General features: G+C 32.5%; 1 protein-coding gene across 1 annotated transcript in view; it reads right to left on the reverse strand.

Annotated features, from left to right (window-relative positions):
* Positions 1 to 24,759, reverse strand: part of LOC139500336 (uncharacterized) — a 95,457-nt gene extending 70,698 nt beyond the window's left edge. The window contains exons 1-23 of the mRNA XM_071289076.1: positions 24,555 to 24,759; positions 24,273 to 24,315; positions 23,593 to 23,756; positions 23,011 to 23,178; positions 22,481 to 22,690; positions 21,845 to 21,887; positions 21,287 to 21,459; positions 17,254 to 17,418; positions 16,456 to 16,665; positions 16,030 to 16,072; positions 15,335 to 15,498; positions 14,896 to 15,078; positions 12,219 to 12,437; positions 11,877 to 11,919; positions 11,214 to 11,377; positions 10,802 to 10,969; positions 9,834 to 10,049; positions 8,756 to 8,798; positions 7,292 to 7,458; positions 6,448 to 6,630; positions 5,544 to 5,802; positions 4,180 to 4,349; positions 2,822 to 2,995 (exon numbers count right to left, since the gene is read on the reverse strand). Of these exons, the coding sequence (XP_071145177.1) occupies positions 2,822 to 2,995; positions 4,180 to 4,349; positions 5,544 to 5,802; positions 6,448 to 6,630; positions 7,292 to 7,458; positions 8,756 to 8,798; positions 9,834 to 10,049; positions 10,802 to 10,969; positions 11,214 to 11,377; positions 11,877 to 11,919; positions 12,219 to 12,437; positions 14,896 to 15,078; positions 15,335 to 15,498; positions 16,030 to 16,072; positions 16,456 to 16,665; positions 17,254 to 17,418; positions 21,287 to 21,459; positions 21,845 to 21,887; positions 22,481 to 22,690; positions 23,011 to 23,178; positions 23,593 to 23,756; positions 24,273 to 24,315; positions 24,555 to 24,651 (3,469 nt within the window). The 5' untranslated portion in view covers positions 24,652 to 24,759. The remainder of the gene's footprint in view (positions 1 to 2,821; positions 2,996 to 4,179; positions 4,350 to 5,543; positions 5,803 to 6,447; positions 6,631 to 7,291; positions 7,459 to 8,755; positions 8,799 to 9,833; positions 10,050 to 10,801; positions 10,970 to 11,213; positions 11,378 to 11,876; positions 11,920 to 12,218; positions 12,438 to 14,895; positions 15,079 to 15,334; positions 15,499 to 16,029; positions 16,073 to 16,455; positions 16,666 to 17,253; positions 17,419 to 21,286; positions 21,460 to 21,844; positions 21,888 to 22,480; positions 22,691 to 23,010; positions 23,179 to 23,592; positions 23,757 to 24,272; positions 24,316 to 24,554) is intronic.
* Between the last annotated feature and the right edge of the window lie 275 nt (positions 24,760 to 25,034).

Below are 25,034 nucleotides of genomic sequence, written 5' to 3' on the forward strand. Positions count from 1 at the left end.
AGGAAGATAACTCCAATTTTAAAGATTACTTGAACAATGACATCATTGATATTTTTAGAACAGACATTAGATTCCTGCACCTTGCACAAGTTATGTAATTTTCTTGACAAGTATAACACCATTTTGTAACTTTAATGTTTTAGCATATATTTCATTGATAAATTTCTGGAAATGTTCATGGATAGGATGTTTTAGAGTGTTACATGTATGATCAATGCATTATAATTTGTGTATCTCAAAAGTCAAAAGTAGTGATCATCCTTGGAAGACTTAAGATATCAAGTCAGTAACATAGGGTTTTGATTGCATTTCATGCAATCTTTACCCAAAAAGCAAATGTTTATATATTGATAGAAAGAGAAACCAAATTTAATAGATGTAAGACTACTTCAAGCTACAAGTACAATTTTATCAATTATTTTCAAAATACAGCCATTTTAACAAGAAGTTTATAACTGATCATTTTAGTGACTACAGTATATTTTTATATCATTGAAAATTAATCTTTTTAGTTGAGATTTTTTTAAGATTAACTTTTTGTTAGTAAGAAATGTAATTTTTTTCTGGTTAAACAAGAAACAGGTTTCTTTTGGCAAAAAAAAAAGAAGAAGATTTTTTCCATTTAATAGATGAAACAACAACTTTAATTTCTGAAACAATGAATTGGAAAAGATAGGATGTTGGGTAATTGAACACGAGACAAAAAAATCTCATGAAACACTTAAACAGTCAATTATAGTAATAGCACTTACATTGAAACTTTCATACTTGACTGTTGAAGTATACGTATGATCTACATTTTTTATAAAAATTTGAATATAATAAATTGAAGCCAAAACCTTCACCACTTCACTCTTTTTATCACTTTTTTTATAATACAAACCATTAATCCATCCATCTACAGCCCCAACATAGGGGGATCCAGTAAAGTTACAAATATTGGAATACAAAATATACTTGACCACTTCACTCTCCCTATCTAATCTATGATACAAACCATTATTCCATCCATCTACAGCACCAACATAGGGTGATCCAGTAAAGTTACAAATGTTGGAATACAATATATACTTGACCACTTCACTCTCCCTATCTAATGTATAATACAAACCATTATTCCATCCATCTACAGCCCCAACATAGGGTGATCCAGTAAAGTTACAAATATTGGAATACAATATATACTTGACCACTTCACTCTCCCTATCTAATCTATGATACAAACCATTATTCCATCCATCTACAGCCCCAACATAGGGGGATCCAGTAAAGTTACAAATATTGGAATACAAAATATACTTGACCACTACACTCTCCCTATCTAATTTATAATACAAACCATTATTCCATCCATCTACAGCACCAACATAGGGTGATCCAGTAAAGTTACAAATATTGGAATACAATATATACTTGACCACTTCACTCTCCCTATCTAATCTATGATACAAACCATTATTCCATCCATCTACAGCCCCAACATAGGGTGATCCAGTAAAGTTACAAATATTGGAATACAATATATACTTGACCACTACACTCTCCCTATCTAATTTATAATACAAACCATTATTCCATCCATCTACAGCACCAACGTAGGGTGATCCAGTAAAGTTACAAATGTTGGAATACAATATATACTTGACCATTTCACTCTCCCTATCTAATCTATGATACAAACCATTATTCCATCCATCTACAGCCCCAACATAGGGTGATCCAGTAAAGTTACAAATATTGGAATACAATATATACTTGACCACTTCACTCTCCCTATCTAATCTATGATACAAACCATTATTCCATCCATCTACAGCCCCAACATAGGGTGATCCAGTAAAGTTACAAATATTGGAATACAATATATACTTGACCACTTCACTCTCCCTATCTAATCTATGATACAAACCATTATTCCATCCATCTACAGCCCCAACATAGGGTGATCCAGTAAAGTTACAAATATTGGAATACAATATATACTTGACCACTACACTCTCCCTATCTAATTTATAATACAAACCATTATTCCATCCATCTACAGCACCAACGTAGGGTGATCCAGTAAAGTTACAAATGTTGGAATACAATATATACTTGACCATTTCACTCTCCCTATCTAATCTATGATACAAACCATTATTCCATCCATCTACAGCCCCAACATAGGGGGATCCAGTAAAGTTACAAATATTGGAATACAATATATACTTGACCACTTCACTCTCCCTATCTAATCTATGATACAAACCATTATTCCATCCATCTACAGCCCCAACATAGGGTGATCCAGTAAAGTTACAAATATTGGAATACAATATATACTTGACCACTACACTCTCCCTATCTAATTTATAATACAAACCATTATTCCATCCATCTACAGCACCAACGTAGGGTGATCCAGTAAAGTTACAAATATTGGAATACAATATATACTTGACCACTACACTCTCCCTATCTAATTTATAATACAAACCATTATTCCATCCATCTACAGCACCAACATAGGGTGATCCAGTAAAGTTACAAATGTTGGAATACAATATATACTTGACCACTTCACTCTCCCTATCTAATCTATGATACAAACCATTATTCCATCCATCTACAGCCCCAACATAGGGTGATCCAGTAAAGTTACAAATATTGGAATACAATATATACTTGACCACTACACTCTCCCTATCTAATTTATAATACAAACCATTATTCCATCCATCTACAGCCCCAACATAGGGTGATCCAGTAAAGTTACAAATATTGGAATACAATATATACTTGACCACTACACTCTCCCTATCTAATTTATAATACAAACCATTATTCCATCCATCTACAGCACCAACAAAGGGTGATCCAGTAAAGTTACAAATGTTGGAATACTCCATAAAATCATCTATCTGTAGTAACTGTGTTAAATCGTCAGCATCCACTATTGACATATTTGTTAATCCAAGACTTTTATCTGCTAACCATGTGGATAGAGAGAATCCTGCAAAGAAAACAAAAAACCTGTTATAAATCATCAGCATCCACTATTGACATAGTTGTTTATCCAAGACTTCTATCTGCTAACCATGTGGATAGAGGAATCCTGCAAAGAAAACAAAGAAACTGTAATAAATCATCAGCATCCACTATTGACATAGTTGTTTATCTAAGACTTCTATCTGCTAACCATGTGGATAGAGGAATCCTGCAAAGAAAACAAAGAAACTGTAATAAATTTTCAGCATCCACTATTGACATAGTTGTTTATCCAAGACTTCTATCTGCTAACCATGTGGATAGAGAGAATCCTGCAAAGAAAACAAAGAAACTGTAATAAATTTTCAGCATCCACTATTGACATAGTTGTTTATCTAAGACTTCTATCTGCTAACCATGTGGATAGAGAGAATCCTGCAAAGAAAACAAAGAAACTGTAATAAATTTTCAGCATCCACTATTGACATAGTTGTTTATCCAAGACTTCTATCTGCTAACCATGTGGATAGAGGAATCCTGCAAAGAAAACAAAGAACAGCTATATCAATAAATATGGTAATCTTCTTATCATACTTGTCATGCTTAAAAAATAGACAACATTATCAAAGAAACCACAATTTCAGGGTGACATTAATTTAAACTCACAATTCAACCCGATTTAATACTGATAACAACAATTTGCATTTTGATTTTCTTACTGCTTCTAAATTTATTTTTCTTATTTTCTTGTAAACAATCTTGTCATTCAAAAATATCCACCAGTACATTGTTTGTTGTTGTTTTTTTTTTTAGTTTAATCTCATTTTCAATTTAACTGGTTTAGAAAACAAATCTTTAACATTCTTAAATGAACTAAGGCTCCAGTGGCGGATCCAGGGGGGGGACCCTCCTTTTTTTTTTACGATCAATGCATTTGAATGGGGACATATAGTTGTAACCCCCCCTTTTAAAAATTGCTGGATCCGCCACTGGGCTCCAGATCCCTCAGTCAAAGTTGACCTTAGATAGATTTGGCTATTATTTTTAAGTCCCTTTTAGTCATACAGCATCTTTGCATCTTTGGCTTGCAATTTTTTGGCCTTGAGTGTTTCTCAATAAAGGTTAATCCAGAAAAGCAGTTCCAAGTCTTCTGACACAAAAAAATTATAAATATTATTTTCATTTTTTAAACCTGACTACTTCTCTCACCTGCATCCTTGAAGTCTGTATTGAAATCACAGCTTTCTTTATCAAAGACTGTCTTATTAAAGATGGTGTATTCCTGGTCACATGCCAATGAGGTATCAGCATTCAGGCAGAACTTTATTGACATTGTAATTTCATACTGGTTACTTAGTAACAGATTGCTTACTAGGTAACTATAATAAAGAAATATGAAAGTAGTATAAATAAAGTAAGTTTCATATTGAAGAGAGGGGGGGGGGGGCATTTAAGATTGATTTGATAAACATCTATGTCTCTATATATGCTATAACTGTAGAAATAATAGAATTTAACATTCAGCTTGTTTCACATGATGTCTTATGAAATTATTCATAAGTTACATTAATTTTTCATGATTTATAAGATAAAATGGCTACCTATTCTGTATCAATAACAATTTCACTTTTGCATTTTCTAATTGTTTAGGGAGGTTTTATTTTAATTAGATTTCAAACGAAATGGCTAGAACAGGGGATAATTAAAGGCTGTTTAATATTCAGCATCAATTATCAAATGTATTCATATATTCAGGACGAAAATATCACTGGTATGAATATTGACTACTTTGTCCTAGACTCATGTGCTGACCTGGATTTTTATTGTCAAGATTAACAGTTTACAGGACAACAGTGGTCAAACCCTTGACATTCAGAGTATTTTATTACTAAACAATTGAAGCAGTTCTTTTGTATTTAAGTTTGATTATATAAAACTATTAACTATCAAGTGAAATATTTAGAGTTTAAACAAGAATGTGTCCCCAGTACACTGATGCCCCATCTACACTATTATTTTCTATGTTCAGTGGACCGTGAAAATGTGGGGAAATCTCTAATTTGGCATTAAAATTAGAAAGATCATATCATAGGGAACATGTGTACTAAGTTTCAAGTTGATTGAACTTCAACTTCATCAAAAACTACCTCGACCAAAAACTTAAACCTGTAGTTGGACAGACAGACAGACAGACGGACAAACAGACAGATGAACAGACGGACGAACAAACAGACGGACGAACAAACAGACGGACGGACGCACAGACCAGAAAACATAATGCCCATAAATGGGGCATAAAAAGCAAAAATGAAGCCTGAATTGTATGGAGATAATAAATTATAAAACAAGAATGTGTCCATAGGACTCCATGCCCCCTCACCCTATCACCTTTCCATCTTCAGTGAAACATGAAAACCCTAATTTTGCATAAACAGTTTACCTCATAATAAACAAATGTACTAAGTTTCAAGTTTATGTTGCCTCAAACTACCTTAAATCAAAACTTTAACCTGATACACAGATGGACAGACATTTAAATATAATGCCCCTCTCTTATCCTATCATAAACTTACTTTATTTCAGCCAAGCCATATAAGGAGAATTTGCCACTAGATCCAAAGTCATAAGCATGTAATGATATGTCGGTTTCCAGTTTGTCCACTTTAAGACGCAGTCTGTTGCCACATGTGTCCACAATCATTTTATATTCCAGTGATGAATTAAGCTTAGGCACATCAACACAGCATCGTACCCCATTACAGTCTGTTGGGACACTACATACTATGGTATCAGCTGGTGTAAATGTATTGTGTGCAATTGATGAACCACATTCTGAATAACAAAAAAATAAAATTTGTATCTATATGTTTACAGTTTGCAATATACGTTAATATAATCTTATTATAATTATTATAAGAGAAACAAAACTTTGCATTTTACACAATATAATTTTCTTTTGTGATTGTGTTGTTCCACAGACAGAAAGATCTTCATTTGCATCCCTCTCAAACCTCTCCATTTCCTTTTCCAGTGAATGATCTTTTTACACTGTAACAGAGGCTTTAAAAAAATTGACAGATGTTAAAAATTTTAAAAATGTAAGCGAAGAAACTTGATTCAGGAAACTTTACTTACAGCAAGATTTATTTTTAACAAGTTCCAGCTCAGCTTGAATTCAATTACTTACTTTCATCAATATGAACCATTGCATTTTTATATCCCTCCAAATTTTAAAATACATGTAACCGGAGAGCTCGAATTTCATTACAAAATTGCTTGTCTCCACCGGGACTCAAACCCGGGACCTCTGTGTTACAAGGCAGCGCACTAACCAACTGAGCTAAAGAAGTACTTCCTTAGCTCAACCGATTACGGCTGACTAAGTATCTACTAAGTTTTCTAAGGGAAGCAATCCTGTCACATACATCACAATTTACTTTTCATCTACATAATGGCTAAAAAATTAAATCTACATACCATTATTGAAGCCATTTGTTGCAGTTGCAGTCATAAATGAAGTCATAACATTGTAGCACTTGTCATCAAGACTGAAGTAATTGTTAACATCAAGGTCTTCGACCAGTTGTAGACTGGCCCATTCTGGTAGGGGTGAAGTGTTGGCTGGTAGACCAACTGATGACAGCCATGAACTATATGAAACTGTAATGAGATATTTCTTGTTATTATTACACAGTAAGCTATTAGCAAAATTTTCAATTTTAACTCTTTAGGAAAACAAAAAACTCATCTTTTTAAGAATCGGATAAAAAATTCTCATATTATAAAGTGGACATTATACATGAAGAAACTTTTTAAAAATGTTCTCAAACAAAATAAAAAATCACTTTTTATTGCAAACTAAATGAAACTTGAAAGATTCATCTCCTATTGGTCAATCTATTTAAACTTTTGTAAGTTCTTTTGTCCCATTGAATAAATACAATAGCTATTGTTCTCTGTGTACCTTAGGAACTCGCCTATTATTCGATCTGACTATTAGTTGGTAGTCGTTTGCCCTTTTCAGCTCCAAATTCTAAGGATTTAGTCTTGACCCTCGTATAAGTCAGACAAAATTTTGACATTTTTTTTGCAGCTGACAGTTACTAAAAGCCGGTAAAACCAATGCAAATCCAGGAATTATATTCATTTTCTGCATGAATGTTTGTTTGGTTTGAATTTAGTTGATGTTGATTATGATAATTTATATTGCTGTTAATAATAAAGATGTATTCATTCCTGTGGAAAACTTTATTTTGGTTTGCAATATAAGTAAAAAAGAAAGAACAAGATAGTAATGAAAGGTATGTAAATAAAAACTCACACAGTGGATTAATAAATCCTGTTGCCCTATCACAAACTTGCTTCAATAGTTCAAAGTCAGTGAGGATGGTTTCTTGTAAAGTACAGGCACCATTAGCCTCATAACAAGCCATTAGGTCCATGTTCACTAAGTACTTATTACTTGTCACAAGATTGTTCACTGTAAACCTACAATAACATGTACATAAGTTAGTTAGGATGGTTTCTTGTAAAGCACAGGCACCGTAAGCTTCATAACAAGCCATCAGGTCCATGTTCACTAATTATATAAGTATTTATTACTTGTCACAAGATTGTTCACTTTAAACCTACAATAACATGTACATAAGTTAGTTAGGATGTTAACTTGTAAAGCACAGGCACCGTTAGCTTCATAACAAGCAATCAGGTCCATGTTCACTAATTATATAAGTATTTATTACTTGTCACAAGATTGTTCACTGTAAACCTACAATAACATGTACATAAGTTAGTTAGGATGTTAACTTGTAAAGCACAGGCACCGTTAGCTTCATAACAAGCAATCAGGTCCATGTTCACTAATTATATAAGTATTTATTACTTGTCACAAGATTGTTCACTGTAAACCTACAATAACATGTACATAAGTTAGTTAGGATGGTAACTTGTAAAGCACAGGCACTGTTAGCTTCATAACAAGCAATCAGGTCCATGTTCACTAATTATTTAAGTTCTTATTACTTGTCACAAGATTGTTCACTTTAAACTTACAATAACATGCATAATCTTATAGACAAAAACTCTTACAATTATACACTATGTACTTATTACAAGATTGTTCACAGTAAACCTACAATATCATGTATATAGAGAATATCATATGGCTTTTTCAATATCGCATCCGTATCAACCCGAGACACCAATATAATCCCAAGAGCTCTGCTCGAGAGATTATATTGGTTGAGGGTTGATACGGTGTGTGATATTGAAAAAGCCATATCATATACACTTTATTATATACATATACCTCAGTAGATGTTTTTTTATGTGACATGACGTCATACAGATAAGGAGGTTTGAAATGACGTCATACAGATTAGGGATTTGATAAAGACTTTGCAACAGTGATTGTAATCGATGACGTGACGTCATACAGATTAGGGATTTGATAAAGACTTTGCAACAGTGATTGTAATCGATGACGTGACGTCATACAAATTAAAGGTGTGATAAAGCTTTTGCAACCGTGCTGATATCGATATCATCACGGGTGGCTGATACAGCACGCTTGCCAATGATTGTATTACACATACAATTTATCTGTATTTACTACTAAGTATATAATAAAGTTTTATACACAAACTCTTACAAGTGTTCACTAGTTTTGTTGAAATATTTAAAGTTTTGTGAGTGTAGTTTTTGCAATGTTAAGAAATAACACGACGCAGTACATGTAGTTCTAAATTTTATAATCGACAGTGCTTTCGTTAGTTATCTATCTTACCTCAGGCCATAAACTCCATTTAACTTGTACATTTCCTCTGTTCCTAAAATATCAATTCATTATTTTTTTATATTATTTACTATTAACAGAATAAGTAAAATAATACATTCCAAAAAGTTAGTAGATTCTCATTATTCATTTCAAAGTCTTATCAATATTTTGGCCCTGCATTTACTTCTGGGGACCAAGCATATAACTGAACTAACCCTTGTTTTAAGCCTACCCTTACCCATACCTAGCCCAAACACTAACCTTAATCTTTAATCATAACCCTAACCTTAAGGGAGTTCACGTCTCAGTTTCAAAGTAATTAACTTTTCAAAACACTAGTTTGTTTAGATAGGGGAATAATAAAGGAATCCAATGAGCAAAAAAAATATATAGGTCACCGTGTTTGTTTTCGAGATAATAGCCATTGAAATTTTGGCAGGAAAATATTCTCTCTTGACTTTTCATAGCTTTATCATTGACAAGTTTAAGTTATCAAAAACTGTTAAAAAGTAATCAAAATTTTATAAGACTTTTACAGATGGCTTATCATTATACATATAAAAGATTTACAAAAAGAAAAATGGGGTCACCGGGCAAATTTTTTCAAGGCATTCAAATGGATAAAACAAGAGGATTTCGAAAACCTGACAAAAAAATCTACAACATGACAAGCCAGCTTCCTTAAACAAACCTTATTCTTTATCTTGCAAGGTTTTTATTAATGTGAATAATGCCAATGGGTGAGTATCGCAATAATATGAACTCACAATCTGATATTTGATAAATTTATCTGTATGCAGGTTTTTCTGAAACCACAATAATTAATCTCACATTTTGGTTCATTCTTCAAAAATTGCAATAATAAATGCATGCAATAATTATAGAACTGCTGTAAGGTCCCCTAAAGTAAGTTAGGGCCAGAACTTGTACCAATATTGAAAATCTATATATTCCTTATTAAAAAAATTTTTTTTTTTTTTTTCAAATTTCCCTTAAGATTTTTTTTTTTTTCATTATCTGCCCTTAAATTCACCATCACATATCTTTCTTTTTTTTAAGGCTTTCTTAAAAATCTTAGAATAATTACCCCAGACATAGCCAACCAATGATATAGTTCTTGTCATTCTCTCAAGTGTCACAATCAGCTCTCCTTTACATGCATCTATCTGAACACTGGCCTCAATACTTCGACCTAATTCTGTTTCCTCAAAACAACATGTAAACTTTTCACAGGTGTTATCAATGTTACATGAAACTGTATTAGCGAGTGCTGGCAAGCTACTTGTAGGAACAATAGAACAAGCTAAAAAATAAAAGTTATATATAAAATGTGCTGCCTTCATCATTGGCAAGTGATTTTTTATAAATTCAAGACATTACAATTAAAGGAATAACGCAATCAGTTTTATGTAAATGTTTTACTACAATTTAATTTTTATTGAGTATAAGATGTTACATGTACATCAAATTAAAGATTAACATAAAGGTTCAAAGAAAATTTGCTTTCATAAATAGTTGCTTTCATCCATGACTTCTTGTCGATGATGGATGGTAGTCTTATTGGCAGTCATACCACATCTCCTTATTTTTATATTGCTGATTAAGCAGCCTGATATCTAAAAGAAAATTTGTGAACAATGACAAATTCATTTTTTATATTGCAACTGAATAGATATTGCAAAGTCCATATTTCAATGCATTATGATCCTCAAAATTATTTGCAGCTAAATGAAATAGCAAAAGAATTTATTGTTTCATTGAAATATGGCCTTTTTGTTTAGGATTGTAGATACAAGGTGTCTACTTGATTCAAGTTGTCCAACCCTTTTGTAGATAAGACAAGGTCCATGTTTTGCTATTGGAAGGCAAAATATCATTTCTATCAGAAAGAAAAATAAAGATGAACAATGCCATTAGATGCTTAAGATTCAGCAAAAGTTTCATTTAAATCAAGTCTAGTGAATAATATAGTTGAAAAATCAACTTATCACTCTGTCTTACGAGACAAGAGGTCAGCATATTATTCCACCACCCTATAAATCTGTTTTCACTAACCTGTGGTCCATCCATTGGTGCCAGAAGAATACAAGTTACCGCTTCGATCACATGGTGTGGCTAATAGGTAAAACGATACAAAGGCTTCATCCAAAAACCGAGAGGCATCATAGCTTTTCAAGTTTCCGGAGATTTTATTATCAGCCTTAAACTGGGTTAAAGAAAGGTCTGAAAAAAGAAAACATACCATAATGACATTCTTTCAAATTGCATCACCATATTTTATATGTATATGTGCATTTCTTTGATGATCATGCACTGATCCATTATTACAGTAAAAATAAAGAACAAGAATAAAAGATTTATTCTCTTGAAATAAGTTTAAACTTACATATTTTATGTGGTATTTGATTGGTGTTTCCATTGAAGGATAAAATATGTATTCTATGTAAAAATATAATAATTGACTTACTCTGATGAACAAATCCTGCGTCCCATGTGCATTGTTTTTTGGGCAGAAGGACATTTTGTGCTATCACATAATCTTGCTCACAAGCCAGGGCACTCTCGGTACATACAGCAACATTCATATCTATTAGGAAGGCATTTTCTGACTCAATATCATACACAGTAAACCTATAACACAGTAATTGAATTTATTGAAATCAAATAAAGAGCAAAAGGTATATAACTACTAAATGTACAGAAATACAAATACTTTTTATAGGCACAATCCTTATTTCCGTCTTTTAAAAATATGGTCTTTTGAAAATTCCCAATGTAATGCATGTCATGTATGTGGACTAGTTTTGCATTTTACTAATGTACAATTTTATTCAATATTGTTTTCCAAAAGATAAATATCTTAAAGGTCCCTTCACAACATTTGCAGTCACAAACATTAGAACTACATTTTGAAAATTAAACCACGAAACTTCTTTTGAGCCCTGAAACATGCAACTACATTTCTGAACCACAACCAGTGTGAATTTAAACAAGTTCTTAAAAACAAAGAAGACTATTAAGACTGAAAAATCTGAAGAGATGACAGCTTATAATAGAATAAACACAACAGAAAAAAATGGAAATCTGGAGTTTCAAGTTTCTCAAAAAAAAAAAATTTCATATGACTTACTGTGTTTTGACTATTCCTCCCAAGGAGAAGTTCCTCTGTTCACCTAAAATAGATATAGAAAACAAAATATGACATTAATTACTCAAATGTCAACAACAAGTTACAAATACGTTATTTTTCTGTTCATGAAAGTCACGAAAATAAGTTGGTAGACTGAACTAGACAAAGCAAAAAAAATATATGTTAATGACTAATAATATTTGTCTAATTTGCATAATATATGACAACCAATATATCAGCATTTCTTAGGAATGATTTATTATTGCTTGCTGTAAGTGCAGTGGCAATATTTCATGCATATACAGGACAATATTTCAAAAAGAATTAGCAACAACAACTTACCAAATGTATAGTCTGCCATGGCCAGCTTGTACTGGAAGTTTTCAATTCCAACATTGATGACAAAATCACATGGATCTAATTTGACAACCACGTGGAAAGGTCTTTGAAGCTTCACAGAGTCAACACAACACTCGACTTCCGTACAACTTGATGTCACATGACATGTTATATCAGTGTAGCTGCTAGATAGGTCTTGTATGGTGGTATTCATGCTACATTCTAAATGATAAAAACACAATTGTTTAATCTTGAACATCATATTGAGCTAAACTTTTCAGATATCTAATTCAAAACATTAATATAACAAGAGGCTGTCACAACAACAGCAAACCGGATTTATTAACATTTATTTGTATCCTGCCAATATCATAAGAACCATAACTGATGAACGGTGAAAGTGAAAATCGTCAATATCAAAGGAGTAAGTTTGGTAAGGGCCATATTTGGCCCCAATTATAAAGTTCATAGTTACAAGACAATAAATGCTTTAAGTTGCCTTAAAGACATGTGAGAAAGTTAAACAGAACTGTTTTTGTCAAAGTTTAATTCTAACACGTTGATTTTTACATCCCAAAAAGGTCAAGATAAGGGATTTTTGTGAAATTTGACAAAATCAGCTGGATTTCAACCAAATAAAGGACCAGGAAACATAGAGCGCAGGCGTCGACAAGCTTAATATTCAAATAAGACATGTGAAATGTCTTCACAAACATTATTGTAAAAGATCTTTGTTGTCGACGTATGCGCTCTATGTTTCCTGTCCAATAACCTATGGAAATTTACCCATTTTACAACAACATATTAAAATTTGAAAAGCTTTGGTTGAACGGTTCATGAGTAAATGCATGGAAAACATTTGGTTGCCGCCCGCCCGACCGCCCGACCGTCGTACATCCCCAAATAGGTAACCAACATTTTTGTCACAAAAATTCGGTTAAAAATCAGCAAAGATTTTTTTTCTAATTCCTTACTGTTGAATTACAAGTATGGATTGTAAAATCATAAATCAATATCATCTTTTTATTAGTTCAATAATAGGTGAACATAAGATATATTCAAACTAACATATGAATTTTGCTACCCGGTACTTATATTTTAGCACATGTACAGGAATCACATTGAATGATCTAGAAATATTGATTTTTATTTCAATTTTCAAATTAATACAATGAAATAATGACAAAAATAAGCAAAGACCCATCGAAACAACATCTGATAAACAAATTTAATAATACTTTTAGATATTTGGATGATATTTTGGCTCTCAATAATGACGACTTCAGTATGTATATTAATGAAATTTATCCTGTTGAACTTACTTTAAATAAAGCTAATACTAACAATAATCACTGCCCTTTTCTCGATCTTGATATCTATATCACTAATGGAAAGCTGAATACTAAAATTTATGATAAAAGGGATGATTTTTCATTTCCTATCGTTAATTATCCGTTTTTAGATGGTGACGTTCCCTTGTCACCATCTTACGGTGTTTATATATCTCAACTTGTACGATTCGCTCGTGTATGTAACAATGTTTTAGATTTTAACGAGAGAAATTTATGTATTACTGAAAAATTATTACACCAGGGTTTTTGATATCACAAACTAGTCAAAACATTTACTAAATTTTATCATCGGTATAAAGACATCATTCGTAAATATAGCTCAACATGCAGACTTCTAATACGTTCAGGTATTTCACATCCAATTTTTTATGGTAATATTCTTTATAAGCACAAAGGTGTCAGTATTCACCTCAGAAACTTACAAAACCTTTGAATAGACTTATTAAGAAGGGATATAATTACGATACTGTTGTCAAGTCATTAAAGATTGCATATTTTGGCGTTAATATTGAGTCACTGATAAGGTCTTTGCATCGGAACTAAACACATTTATTCTAAAACATTTGTTGGCATGACACGGGTTATGTTCTTCTCATATATGTTATGATGGTATGATACTAAACCCCTAAAGGGAAGGATTGTGCCTGATGTTCATATGATGAAATCATAATCTTTCAGTCAGTTTAGTTGAAGTCTGGAGCTGGCATGTCAGTTAACTGCTAGTAGTCTGTTGTTATTTATGTATTATTGTCATTTTGTTTATTTTCTTTGGTTACATCTTCTGACATCAGACTCGGATTTCTCTTGAACTGAATTTTAATGTGCGTATTGTTATGCGTTTGCTTTACTACATTGGTTAGAGGTATAGGGGGAGGGTTGAGATCTCACAAACATGTTTAACCCCGCCGCATTTTTGCGCCTGTCCAAAGTCAGGAGCCTCTGGCCTTTGTTAGTCTTGTATTATTTTAATTTTAGTTTCTTGTGTACAATTTGCAAATTAGTATGGTGTTCATTATCACTGGACTAGTATATATTTGTTTAGGGGCCAGCTGAAGGACGCCTCCGGGTGCGGGAATTTCTCGCTACATTGAAGACCTGTTGGTGACCCTCTGCTGTTGTTTTTTATTTGGGCGGGTTGTTGTCTCTTTGACAAATTCCCCATTTCCATTCTCAATTTTATAAATATCTTATCTGTACACTTATTATACTTTCATTATTTTTCTTCAGAAATGATTTTTTTAAATGAGAATGTACATTAAAAAATTAACAGTACAGGACTTTAATATCTTTTGATTGGACTACAAATTTGTTTTACTTATAATGCTTACCATCAATCCATCCACCAGCAATAGATGAGTTAAACTTGGCACTGCTTCTACTACACTGAGACTGACTATCTTGTAAATAAGGAGACAGACCAGTTTGTTCATACAACAAATATTCTGCCCAAATCGGTAATGGGTCACCTATGGTCAATCCTTGATCTCCTTGCCATGTCTCGAAAGAGAAATCTGTAAAGAAATGAAACGGCACATTGTAAAAAAAAAAAGTAAACTTTTAGCAATCAGAAATTGTTATTAGCCAATTAATGGTATAGCTTTACAATACTAAATTGAAAAACTCCCGATATTCCACGTTAAAAATTTACCAAAAACTTTGTAGGATCATGAGATACTTAAATTTGATTGACATGATTTGGCATGGGGATGTTTTATAAAGGTTTTCAATTATAATATTTTGATACTCTAATCTGAAAACTTAACCTACTTGGAATATGGTAGTCAGTTTTCCATTCACACAGATCTTTAGGTAATCTGGTATTGTCAAACACTGTAGTGACCATATAACATGGCTGTCCATCCTCGTAACAGTATGATATATTCATACTGACCAAGTACATACTCTCTCCTGGTATATCTTCTATCATGTAGCTAGAAATATATATAATGAGATGTCAAGAATTTATGCTTATGATTAAGAATTTGTAGGCAAAGGTTACATTGAATGATAACTGATGGTCATTCTTTATTTATTCTATAATATGAATCTATTATAAGAATCGGGAAAAGTGAAGTTGTTGAATAAACACAAAAGAAAAAGAAAATTATTTACAGAAACACAACAAAACATACTTTAAGGTGGTACCTAACACTACAGGGAGATAACTCTGTAAAATCAGCAGAACGTTTTAATGACGTTGTGTTCATGAGGGAATATTAAGCTTCTCAATGATCAAAATAAGTGTTTGTCAAACTGCTATATAACCAGTGTAATTTTTCTGATTAAACAGTTGGTTCAAATTTTTTGAAAGTTTAATATTTTTGTCAAAGGGTTAAAGTAAATACTTTGTCAAAATTTTAAGAAGATTAAACGAGCCAAATTAATTCTAGTCAAAGTGTTAGGTACAACCTTAAATATAGTAGTGAAAAACAAATATCTCCATAACTTATCACAACACTCACTCAATCATAACTGATCCAACAAGAGCAAACTGTTTCTTGGTTCCTAAAAACAAACAGATGTCACTGATTTAGTAGTAGTCAACTGCAATTGGTCTAACAAGATTTACTGCAGTAAACTTACATAAGTTAGAGCTGAAATGTCTGATTTGAAGCTTGTTATCCTTAGCAGGGAACTTGTTTATGATAAAGTTAAAAACAAATATGACAGTAAAGGAAGTTTATTTTACATGATTTATTTTTCACTATCAATTCTATTGAAAAAAATATACATGTATAATATGAAATAAACAGTTCAATTTCAAATTTGATAAAAATGTTTAAATGTTAGTAAATTTTGGAACAATTTCACTTATTTTATTAAGCAGACCACTAAACTATATAATAAGTGACTTCTTATTCTTATCAAAATAACAATTTGTTACCTACCCTCCATGTAATCAATCAGAGATACATTTCTACTGAAACGTTCAATTCCAAGATACAGTACTTGTTTACAGGGGTCAATATGAAGGTATGTCCTGAATGACCTTGAGAGGAAGTCGATTTCAGTACAACATTCCACTGCAGTACAAGCTGAGGTCAGGTGACATTTTGTGGAATCGGTGATGTTGGGTAAACTGACAGTCTTTGCACAACCTGCAAAATGTTTGCATATTAAATATCTAGTGTCCTACTCATTAGGTCTAAATATTTTTGCAAGCTACAAGGAAAGATGTTTATTTCATCCTGAATCCAAGAATCACGTACACAGCTATATATATTTCATAGTACGGTTAACTGTGGAAACTCAGTTGAAGAGTCATAGCATCTTGTTATTATGCCAAACAGTCTCTATGATAATTCAAAGATTTTAATCTTTTTTTCAAGTTTGCTGTGATATAATCCACTTACTCTTAAATTAAGTAGTTAGATATGTCAATGAGTTTCAGTAAAATAAAAAAAATAAAAACATTAAAAAAATATTTCCACATTACTTTAACTCTTCATATTTTCCTGATCTTAAGAACTTTGTCTTATTTTACTTTCATGATCTCAACCCATATAGAGTTATACTAAACAAACCCCTTACCCATACATAACCCTAACACTAGCCTTATCCTTAACCTAAACCAAACTGTAACATAACCCAAATTACAGATACCCCTTAAGTTTAAGAAAGATGATCTTTTTTAAAATTAACAATTTTATCAATATAAAAAAAAAGATTTAAATTCAAACCCTCACCAAGATTCCATCCATTTGTATATTGTTGACTTGTCTGTCCACATTGATCTGTCTGTAAATAAGCAGCAATGTGAAGGTCATCCAGGAATGATGAGGCTGCCCAGTCAGGCAGAACTTGTCCGTCTGGTATTCCATTGTCAGCATACCACTGGGTCTTAGAGAAACCTGCAAAAATATTAAAAAAAAAAAAACATATCATAAAAACTGATAACATATACTTAAAAGATTGGCAATTCTGTATAAAAAAAATGGTTAAAGATCTTGTGACCCTCACTGTTGTAACTTAAAGTAAACTAAAATAAAGTCTTTATCTGATTCCTAAGGGAGTTGCTCACTTAACTTACACAATCCATATATGCTATCACTGACTGTAAACATTAGCAGCAAATATCATAACTTTAAAAGTCTTATTCATATAAAATACTGAAAACTAGACAAAGTGATGCCCCCGCACTCCACTCTGAAGTAACTGTTTTATAACAAGTTCAATATGTAGGACATTCTTTGAGATATTTTTATGTCTGGGAGACACAAATAATGCCCCGCAGATGCAAATTGTTATTTTAAAATACACAAAGTTGAGCATTGGAGCACATAGGTTTATGGTTCAATGTATGAGGAGTTATAAATCTGGAAACGCTATGCACCTCTTCTGCAAGTATATACTCCTAAAATGACAAAGTTTGACTATCTCTCAAAAGGATAAATATTAATAATCAAAGCGCTGTAAGCGCTGAAGGCAGTTAACCAAAAACCAAAGCAACCCGGTAATTATGAAAACTGTGGCAATGTTGCCTCAACATTAAACATTCATATATAGTACATTCATGTTTATCTAATGATTTATTTATTAAGGAAAATAATTTATATGTTATCAAGGTTTCAAAAGCAATGCATATATCAAAGTATATTTTTTTTTATGGTGAGTCTGCAGTGTTACAAGTTCCCAATGATTGCAGTTGTTCTACTTGGTAGTTAACCTTGGTTTTATTTGACTGCTAGAAGTTCAATTTGACTTAGTATGAACATGTAATAGTATGAATGGACTGGTTTCCCTGGAAAGAAAACTGAGTTTGTGTTCTATAGCACAAAAGTTATGAGACACGAATCAGACAAATGTTCACTACAACAGGGATCAAAGGTGAGGTCTGAATGACCTGCCCATAGTAAATGTAAATGATTTGTTATTTTGTCCCATACATATGAATACATATAATTTAGGGGTGGGGATCTCAACAGTTTTCAAGTTCTCAAACAGGTAGGGGTAGGCAGAGGATTTAGAGGGGCAGGCCCCCCCCTTTTTGGGAAAAAAAATTGGTTGCTTATATAGGGAATCACTGAAGCGTGACTGGAGCGGGCCCCACTTAGGTCGGTCAGTGGGGCCCCACTTATGAAAATTTCTGGATCCGCCACTGGGGGTAGGGTGACCCTAGGGACTTCCCCTACATTTCATTTTATTTGTTATATTGTCCCATACATGAATATATATGGTTTTGGGGTGGGGATCTCATTGGTTTCCAAGTTCTCAAATAGGAGGGGTAGGGTGACCCCAGGGACTCCCACTATATTTCATTTAATTAGTTAAATTGGCCCATACATGAATATATATTGTTTTGGTGTGGGGATCTCGACCGTTTCCAAGTTCTCAAACAAGATGGTTGGGGTGACCACAGGGACTTCCCCTATATTTCATTTGATTTGTTACATTGTCCCATACATGAGTATATATGGTTTAGGGGTAAGGATCTTGACCATTTCCAAGTTCTCAAACAGGAGGGTGAACAGTGACCTCAGGGACTCCCCCTATCTTTCATTTGAATTGTTATATTGTCCCGTACATGAATATATATGGTTAAGGGGTGGCGATCTCAATGGGTTTCAAATTCTCAAACAGGAGGGAGTGGGGTGACTCAAGGGACTCCCCCTATATTTCATCTGATTTGAAATACTGTCCAATACATGAATATATATGGTTTAGGAGTGGGGATCTCGACCATTTTTAAATTCTACAACAGGAGGGGTGGGGTGACCCCCAGCGACTCTTCCTATATTTCATTTGATTTTTCATATTGTCACAAACATGAATATATATGGTTAAGGGGTGTGGATCTAGACCGTTTCCAAGTTCTCAAACAGGAGGGGGTGGGGTAACTCCAGGGACTCCCCCTATATTTCATTTTTAATTTATTATATTATCCTATACTTGAATATATGCAGGGGCTGATTCAGACAGGGGGAGGGTTGCGGGCTTGCACACCCCTTAAATTTGCAAAGCATGTGTTGTTCTCAGCTTAATAAAGAACATTCCGATAATTTTACCTCAAATTTTTTTTAGCCCCGCTCTGCTCGGCAAAAATTTAAATTTACCCCTCCTAACTTAAATCCTGGATCTGCCCCTCATATGGTTTAGGGGTGAGGAGCTCGACCGTTTCCAAGTTATCAAACAGGAGAGGGTAGAGTGGCCCAAAGAATGCCACCTATATATCAATGATTTACTTACATTAAGGTATATATAATATAGTTGCATTTTTGTGAAAATAAAGAAACTTTCAGCTACTTTAATTGACCCTTCAAAATTGAGAAAAACAAATAACCCTTCGAAATTGCAGTAATGTGTTTACACTTTAAAAGCATCTCACATGCATTATCATCCTTTATCATTTATAAAGAAAATTAAGACTGTGACCATGAACATGTATATTGTTAGATATACTGTTCCCAGCTGTCACTTTGTATTGGATTTTATAAATCAAAATTTGACAAAAAGTAATTTTGAGTTTCTGAATAAAACATTTTTCTGCTTTTTCTTTCTTTTACATATATCTTTTGGTTTGCAATTCTAGTGTTTATATTCATTTACCATGCATAGATGTATTTTTCACCTGCTTGGATTTATTTTGTAAATGATCGCCAAACCCGGAATTACCCTTATCCGCTTCCTGAATCGGATCCGATATTGTAAAATTTTGTCTTCACGGCCGCCATTGTTATGTGTTTACAATGTTGTTTTTGTCAATCGGATACGATTTTAATCGAATTTATGCAATATTTGTCGGCGATTTTCTGTATAAAGCTATAAAGCTAGCGGTTGAACAAAATGAACAAGGCTGTCGTGACTAATAATGATAAAAATAAGTTTTTAGCTCGTTTAATTGGAGACTTTGGTGAACATTGTGAAAAGGTTTGCAAAGTAATTTCTTATTTTCTTTCAAGTGGAAGGTGACTACGTCGGGCGTAGCTAGAAACCAACTATCCTATTTGAAATTCCGCTTGCAAAAGTGGAAGGTCGCGGACCTCGGACCACCGCTAATTTGCACACCTGCCTCCAAATTGAAAAGCTACGAAAATTTCTTTTTCTTTAATTTGAAATTGCCGCCAACAGCATGAACAGTTGAACTTATTATATAATAGACTACTGACGTAGTTGTACTACGTATTGATGACAACCAATATTCCTACGACTTTTGTCATTTGGGAAATCTAAACAACTTGTTTTAAGAGATTTTCGGCGATTAAATATTTCATACAATTGTTCTTTGACACCTTAGCTAAAAGCACAAGTCATAATAAACTACGCAAGGATTCTTAATAAGCACTACTTCCTATGTGTAACTTTAAAACTTTTGGATAAATCGACGATCATTTAAGGTTTTTCTGGTCATATTTTCTGTAATCCAGAATAAAAAGTATTAAAAAAGTGTTCAATTAGTTATATATAACAAAGTAGTGAGCTAGATAATAACAATGGCAAGTATTTAAGCATTTATTGGGTAGAACACAAATCTAGGGTGCTCGCATAATGCAGCTTAACTGCATAAAAATCAAAACCCTGACCACATGCATACCTTCAATAAATGTACAAACAGCTAGCAAAGTGAAAACTTCCTAGCATTCAAATGTAGAAGGACAGAGAGACGGACAGACAGACAGGGGTAAAACAATATGCCCCCCAACTTTTAGTTGCTGGGGCATTGCTGGGGCATAAAAACAAGACAAAAGATAACCAGAATAGTTGTAAATGGTGCATCCATACCTGAGGTTTTGAATCCTTGATCATAGCTACACACTCTTTTTGGTAACTTGGTGTTCTCAAAGATTGTAAAGGTGTTCTCCAGTGTACAGATAATACCTGATGTCTCATAGCAAAAATAGGCAACTACATTTAACAGATAATAACGCTCTGTGTAAAGATCTTCTATGTTATATCTGAAATACAAGTTTAAAGCATGGAATAGAAAAACTAAAAAGAGCTCAACAACTATAGTCATCTCTGATTCATCTTAAGTAAGTAACATGCATTATTTTGTCATTCTTAATATTTCTCTGTAGTTGAAAAAGCAATAATTTTGTAACTTGTGTAGTTCTATGAGAATGTATTTAATTTAATTTGATTTATTTCTTTTTTTAATCTCACCAAATTTGCATCTATCTTCCAGACTAACATTTTTAATTTGATAATGCCCATATTTAGTACAAGGCTTTTTCTAACTTGATTTTTATAGTAAGTTATATGTACTTTTTGTTATTCAGCAAAGCATTGGTTAACTATTTATTTTTCCTCTAAATTACATTCAAAATATGACACACTTACTTGAGACGGACGATTCCTTGTAAATTGTAGTAATGATCCTCCCCTGCAAATACAAAAAAAAGTTAATCTGAAAGTGTCCAGAAATTTTCAAAAAATTCTATGGGATATTTACATTAGTAAAAAAGACAATTTCATAATCTTATACATATTTCTAATTATCTAATATTTCAAATGAAACTTATAATATTCCAATGTAACTTACCATATTTAAATGTAACTTACCATATTTAAATGTAACTTACCATATTCAAAAATAACTTACCATATTCAAATGTAACTTACAATGTTCAAATGTAACTTACAATGTTCAAATGTAACTTACCATATACAAATGTAACTTACTATATTCAAATGTAACTTACCATATTCAAATGTAACTTTACATATTTCAATGTAACTTACAAATGTGACTTACCATATTCAAATGTAAGTTACCATATTCAAATGTAACCTATCATATTCAAATGTAACTTACACTTACAATATTCAAATGAAACTTAAAATATTCCAATGTAACTTACCATATACCAATGTAACTTACAAATGTGACTTACAATATTCAAATGTAACTTACCATATTCAAATGTTATTTACCATATTCCAATGTAAAACTAACCATATTCAAATGTAACTTACCAAATTCAAAATCACTGAGTGTTCTGTTGTATCTTGCTCTCTCTATACTGATACTGAGCCTGTTTGAACAGGGATCCAGTAGAATTGAGAATTCAATTGACCTCTGAATAAAATCATTCTCTATACATCCTTGCACACCTGTACACATGGTAGTTATGTGGCCACTAACTTTGTCTGATAAAGTTGGTAATGTCAGGTTAGCAGCACAATCTGAAAAAAGAAAAGAATGCATAAAAGACCTAATTGCTATTTTGATATCTGCAACACTCCACCAGGGAAAATTGCAACATTTAAACATTTTATATCATATAACAACAAATTTAGCTAATTAACACATTTAAAATGGTTGGGTATAATTATATGTTTATTGCAACTTTTTAAACAGTAATAACTTATTGCATAAATAAGACAAAATGTCTTTAGGTTCTACTGCAAATCTCCCATTGAAAATTTTTCTGCAGAGGGAGATCTCAAATTTTAAGGTTTCAACAGCTGGCAGCTATCAAATAAGATTAGCATTTGTTTTATACCTTGTGTCCATGATCCATTGTTATACAGGGCACCAGTTCGGTTACACATTTCATCCTGCATGAATGGTGCCAGGTTTGTATCTTCCATAAACTGTAGTAACAAGTTTGGTGTCAAAGGATCAGAAGGTCCGTGGTTTCTGTTTATCAAATATGTGTACAGCGAAAAACCTGAAATATTAAAAAAAAAAAAGCTTTTCATGCATTATCATAATTCTCTGTATTAATAGTGACATAAACAAAAGCTAAGTTTAGTTTTGTTTTGAGCATTGCTGTATAAAGATAAAGAGACTAGCCATACATTGTCTTGGATATAAATTGAATTTGTACTTGGTACAAAACTGGAAAGAAAGGCTTGGCAAGCATCACATTTCTACCTGTTTCTAAGCCTTAAACACATAAATTTTATATTTTAAGACAATGTATGATAATTCCATATGTTTTTTTCATATTTTAAAAAGTAAAAAATTTAAAGTGAAATAAAACAAAGTACATATTAATTCATCAAATATTTCATGAAATTAATTTTTTTTTATTAATCAATATTCATCTAATCTTGTTGATATGCGTAATATAAATACTAACCAGATATATGGAAATCAGAGCTCCAATCACATTGTTTCTTAGATAGAAGGGCCTTGTCCATTAGTATGTTGGCTGCTTTAACGGGTCCAGCGGATTCATAGGATAATGTCAGATTCATAGAAACTAAGAACTGTCTGGACTCATATAGATTCTCTATGACAAAGCTGTAAAAAAATCAATGTTTCCTTGTACTTTACATTGTTTTTGTCTATTGGAACAGTACCATGAAAGAAGTACTTATTCCAAAGAATTTTGTTTCGTCGGGTTGCTTTCTCATAGATATTTATTTACCTCACTCATATGGAGTATTTAAAACTGTTAAAAATTCTACTTTAATAAAACATATAAACAAACTATACAGTTATAATAAATTCAGAGGTTATTGTGGTCATTATAGTTCCCTATCTCTGACCACTAAATGGCAATTTTTATGTGATTATGTAACAGTAAATTTGGTCCGGTAGTAAAATGTGTCCACCAGACATTTTTTCCTAGTTAATCAAGTCCATGTCCATGATTTTACTAGGAAAAGAAGTCCTAGGATAAATGTTCCTAGGAAAATAAGTCCATAGCTAGTAAAATATGTCTGGTACTCATTATCCTAGGATAAATTGTCCCAAGACTTGTTTTTCTATTAGTTTTCCTGTTTATAAAAATCATTAAATGAATGGAATACTTACTCCATCGTCAACAAACCAAACAGGTCCATACTTTGTAAAACTCCTGTAAATTGAGCAAGACATTGTTAGTTTGTTTCAGTTATATACGAAAGAACTGATATTCACATCAGTAAATATTGGGAATATCAGAAAAAAATTGATTTTTAAATGAATAAAGCTGAAATTACGTGTATATTGCAAGAAAAAACAAAGAAACGAGAAAGAATAAGTCCATGAACAAAATTTAATTCCACATTATTGAAATCTTAAAATTAATCTTAAATACCCCTAACTAGAACTCACCCCACTGGTAGTCATGGAAGGGAACTTTGAACTCCAGTTTTTCAATCCTGACAGACAGTTCAAAGTTACAGGAGTCAATTTCAAGCTCTGTTTCCATTGGTGTACCCAGCAGATCAACTTCATGACAACACCTGACAAAGTTACAAGTGGGAGGTATGTAACACTTTAGTGTACTGGATGGTAAGTTCTCCAAGTTAGAAGCTGAGCATTCTGTAATGAAGATTGTTTATATGTCATTCAATTTTATATATTTAACTTCATGACAACACCTGACAAAGCTACAAGTGGGAGGTATGTAACACTTTAGTGTACTGGATGGTAATTTCTCCAAGTTAGAAGCTGAGCATTCTGTAATGAAGATTGTTTATATGTCATTCAATTTTATATATTTAACTTCATGACAACACTTGACAAAGCTACAAGTGGGCGGTATGTAACACTTTAGTGTACTGGATGGTAAGTTCTCCAAGTTAGAAGCTG

This window comes from Mytilus edulis, chromosome 13 (assembly GCF_963676685.1).
Source record: "Mytilus edulis chromosome 13, xbMytEdul2.2, whole genome shotgun sequence".
NCBI lineage: Eukaryota > Metazoa > Mollusca > Bivalvia > Mytilida > Mytilidae > Mytilus > Mytilus edulis.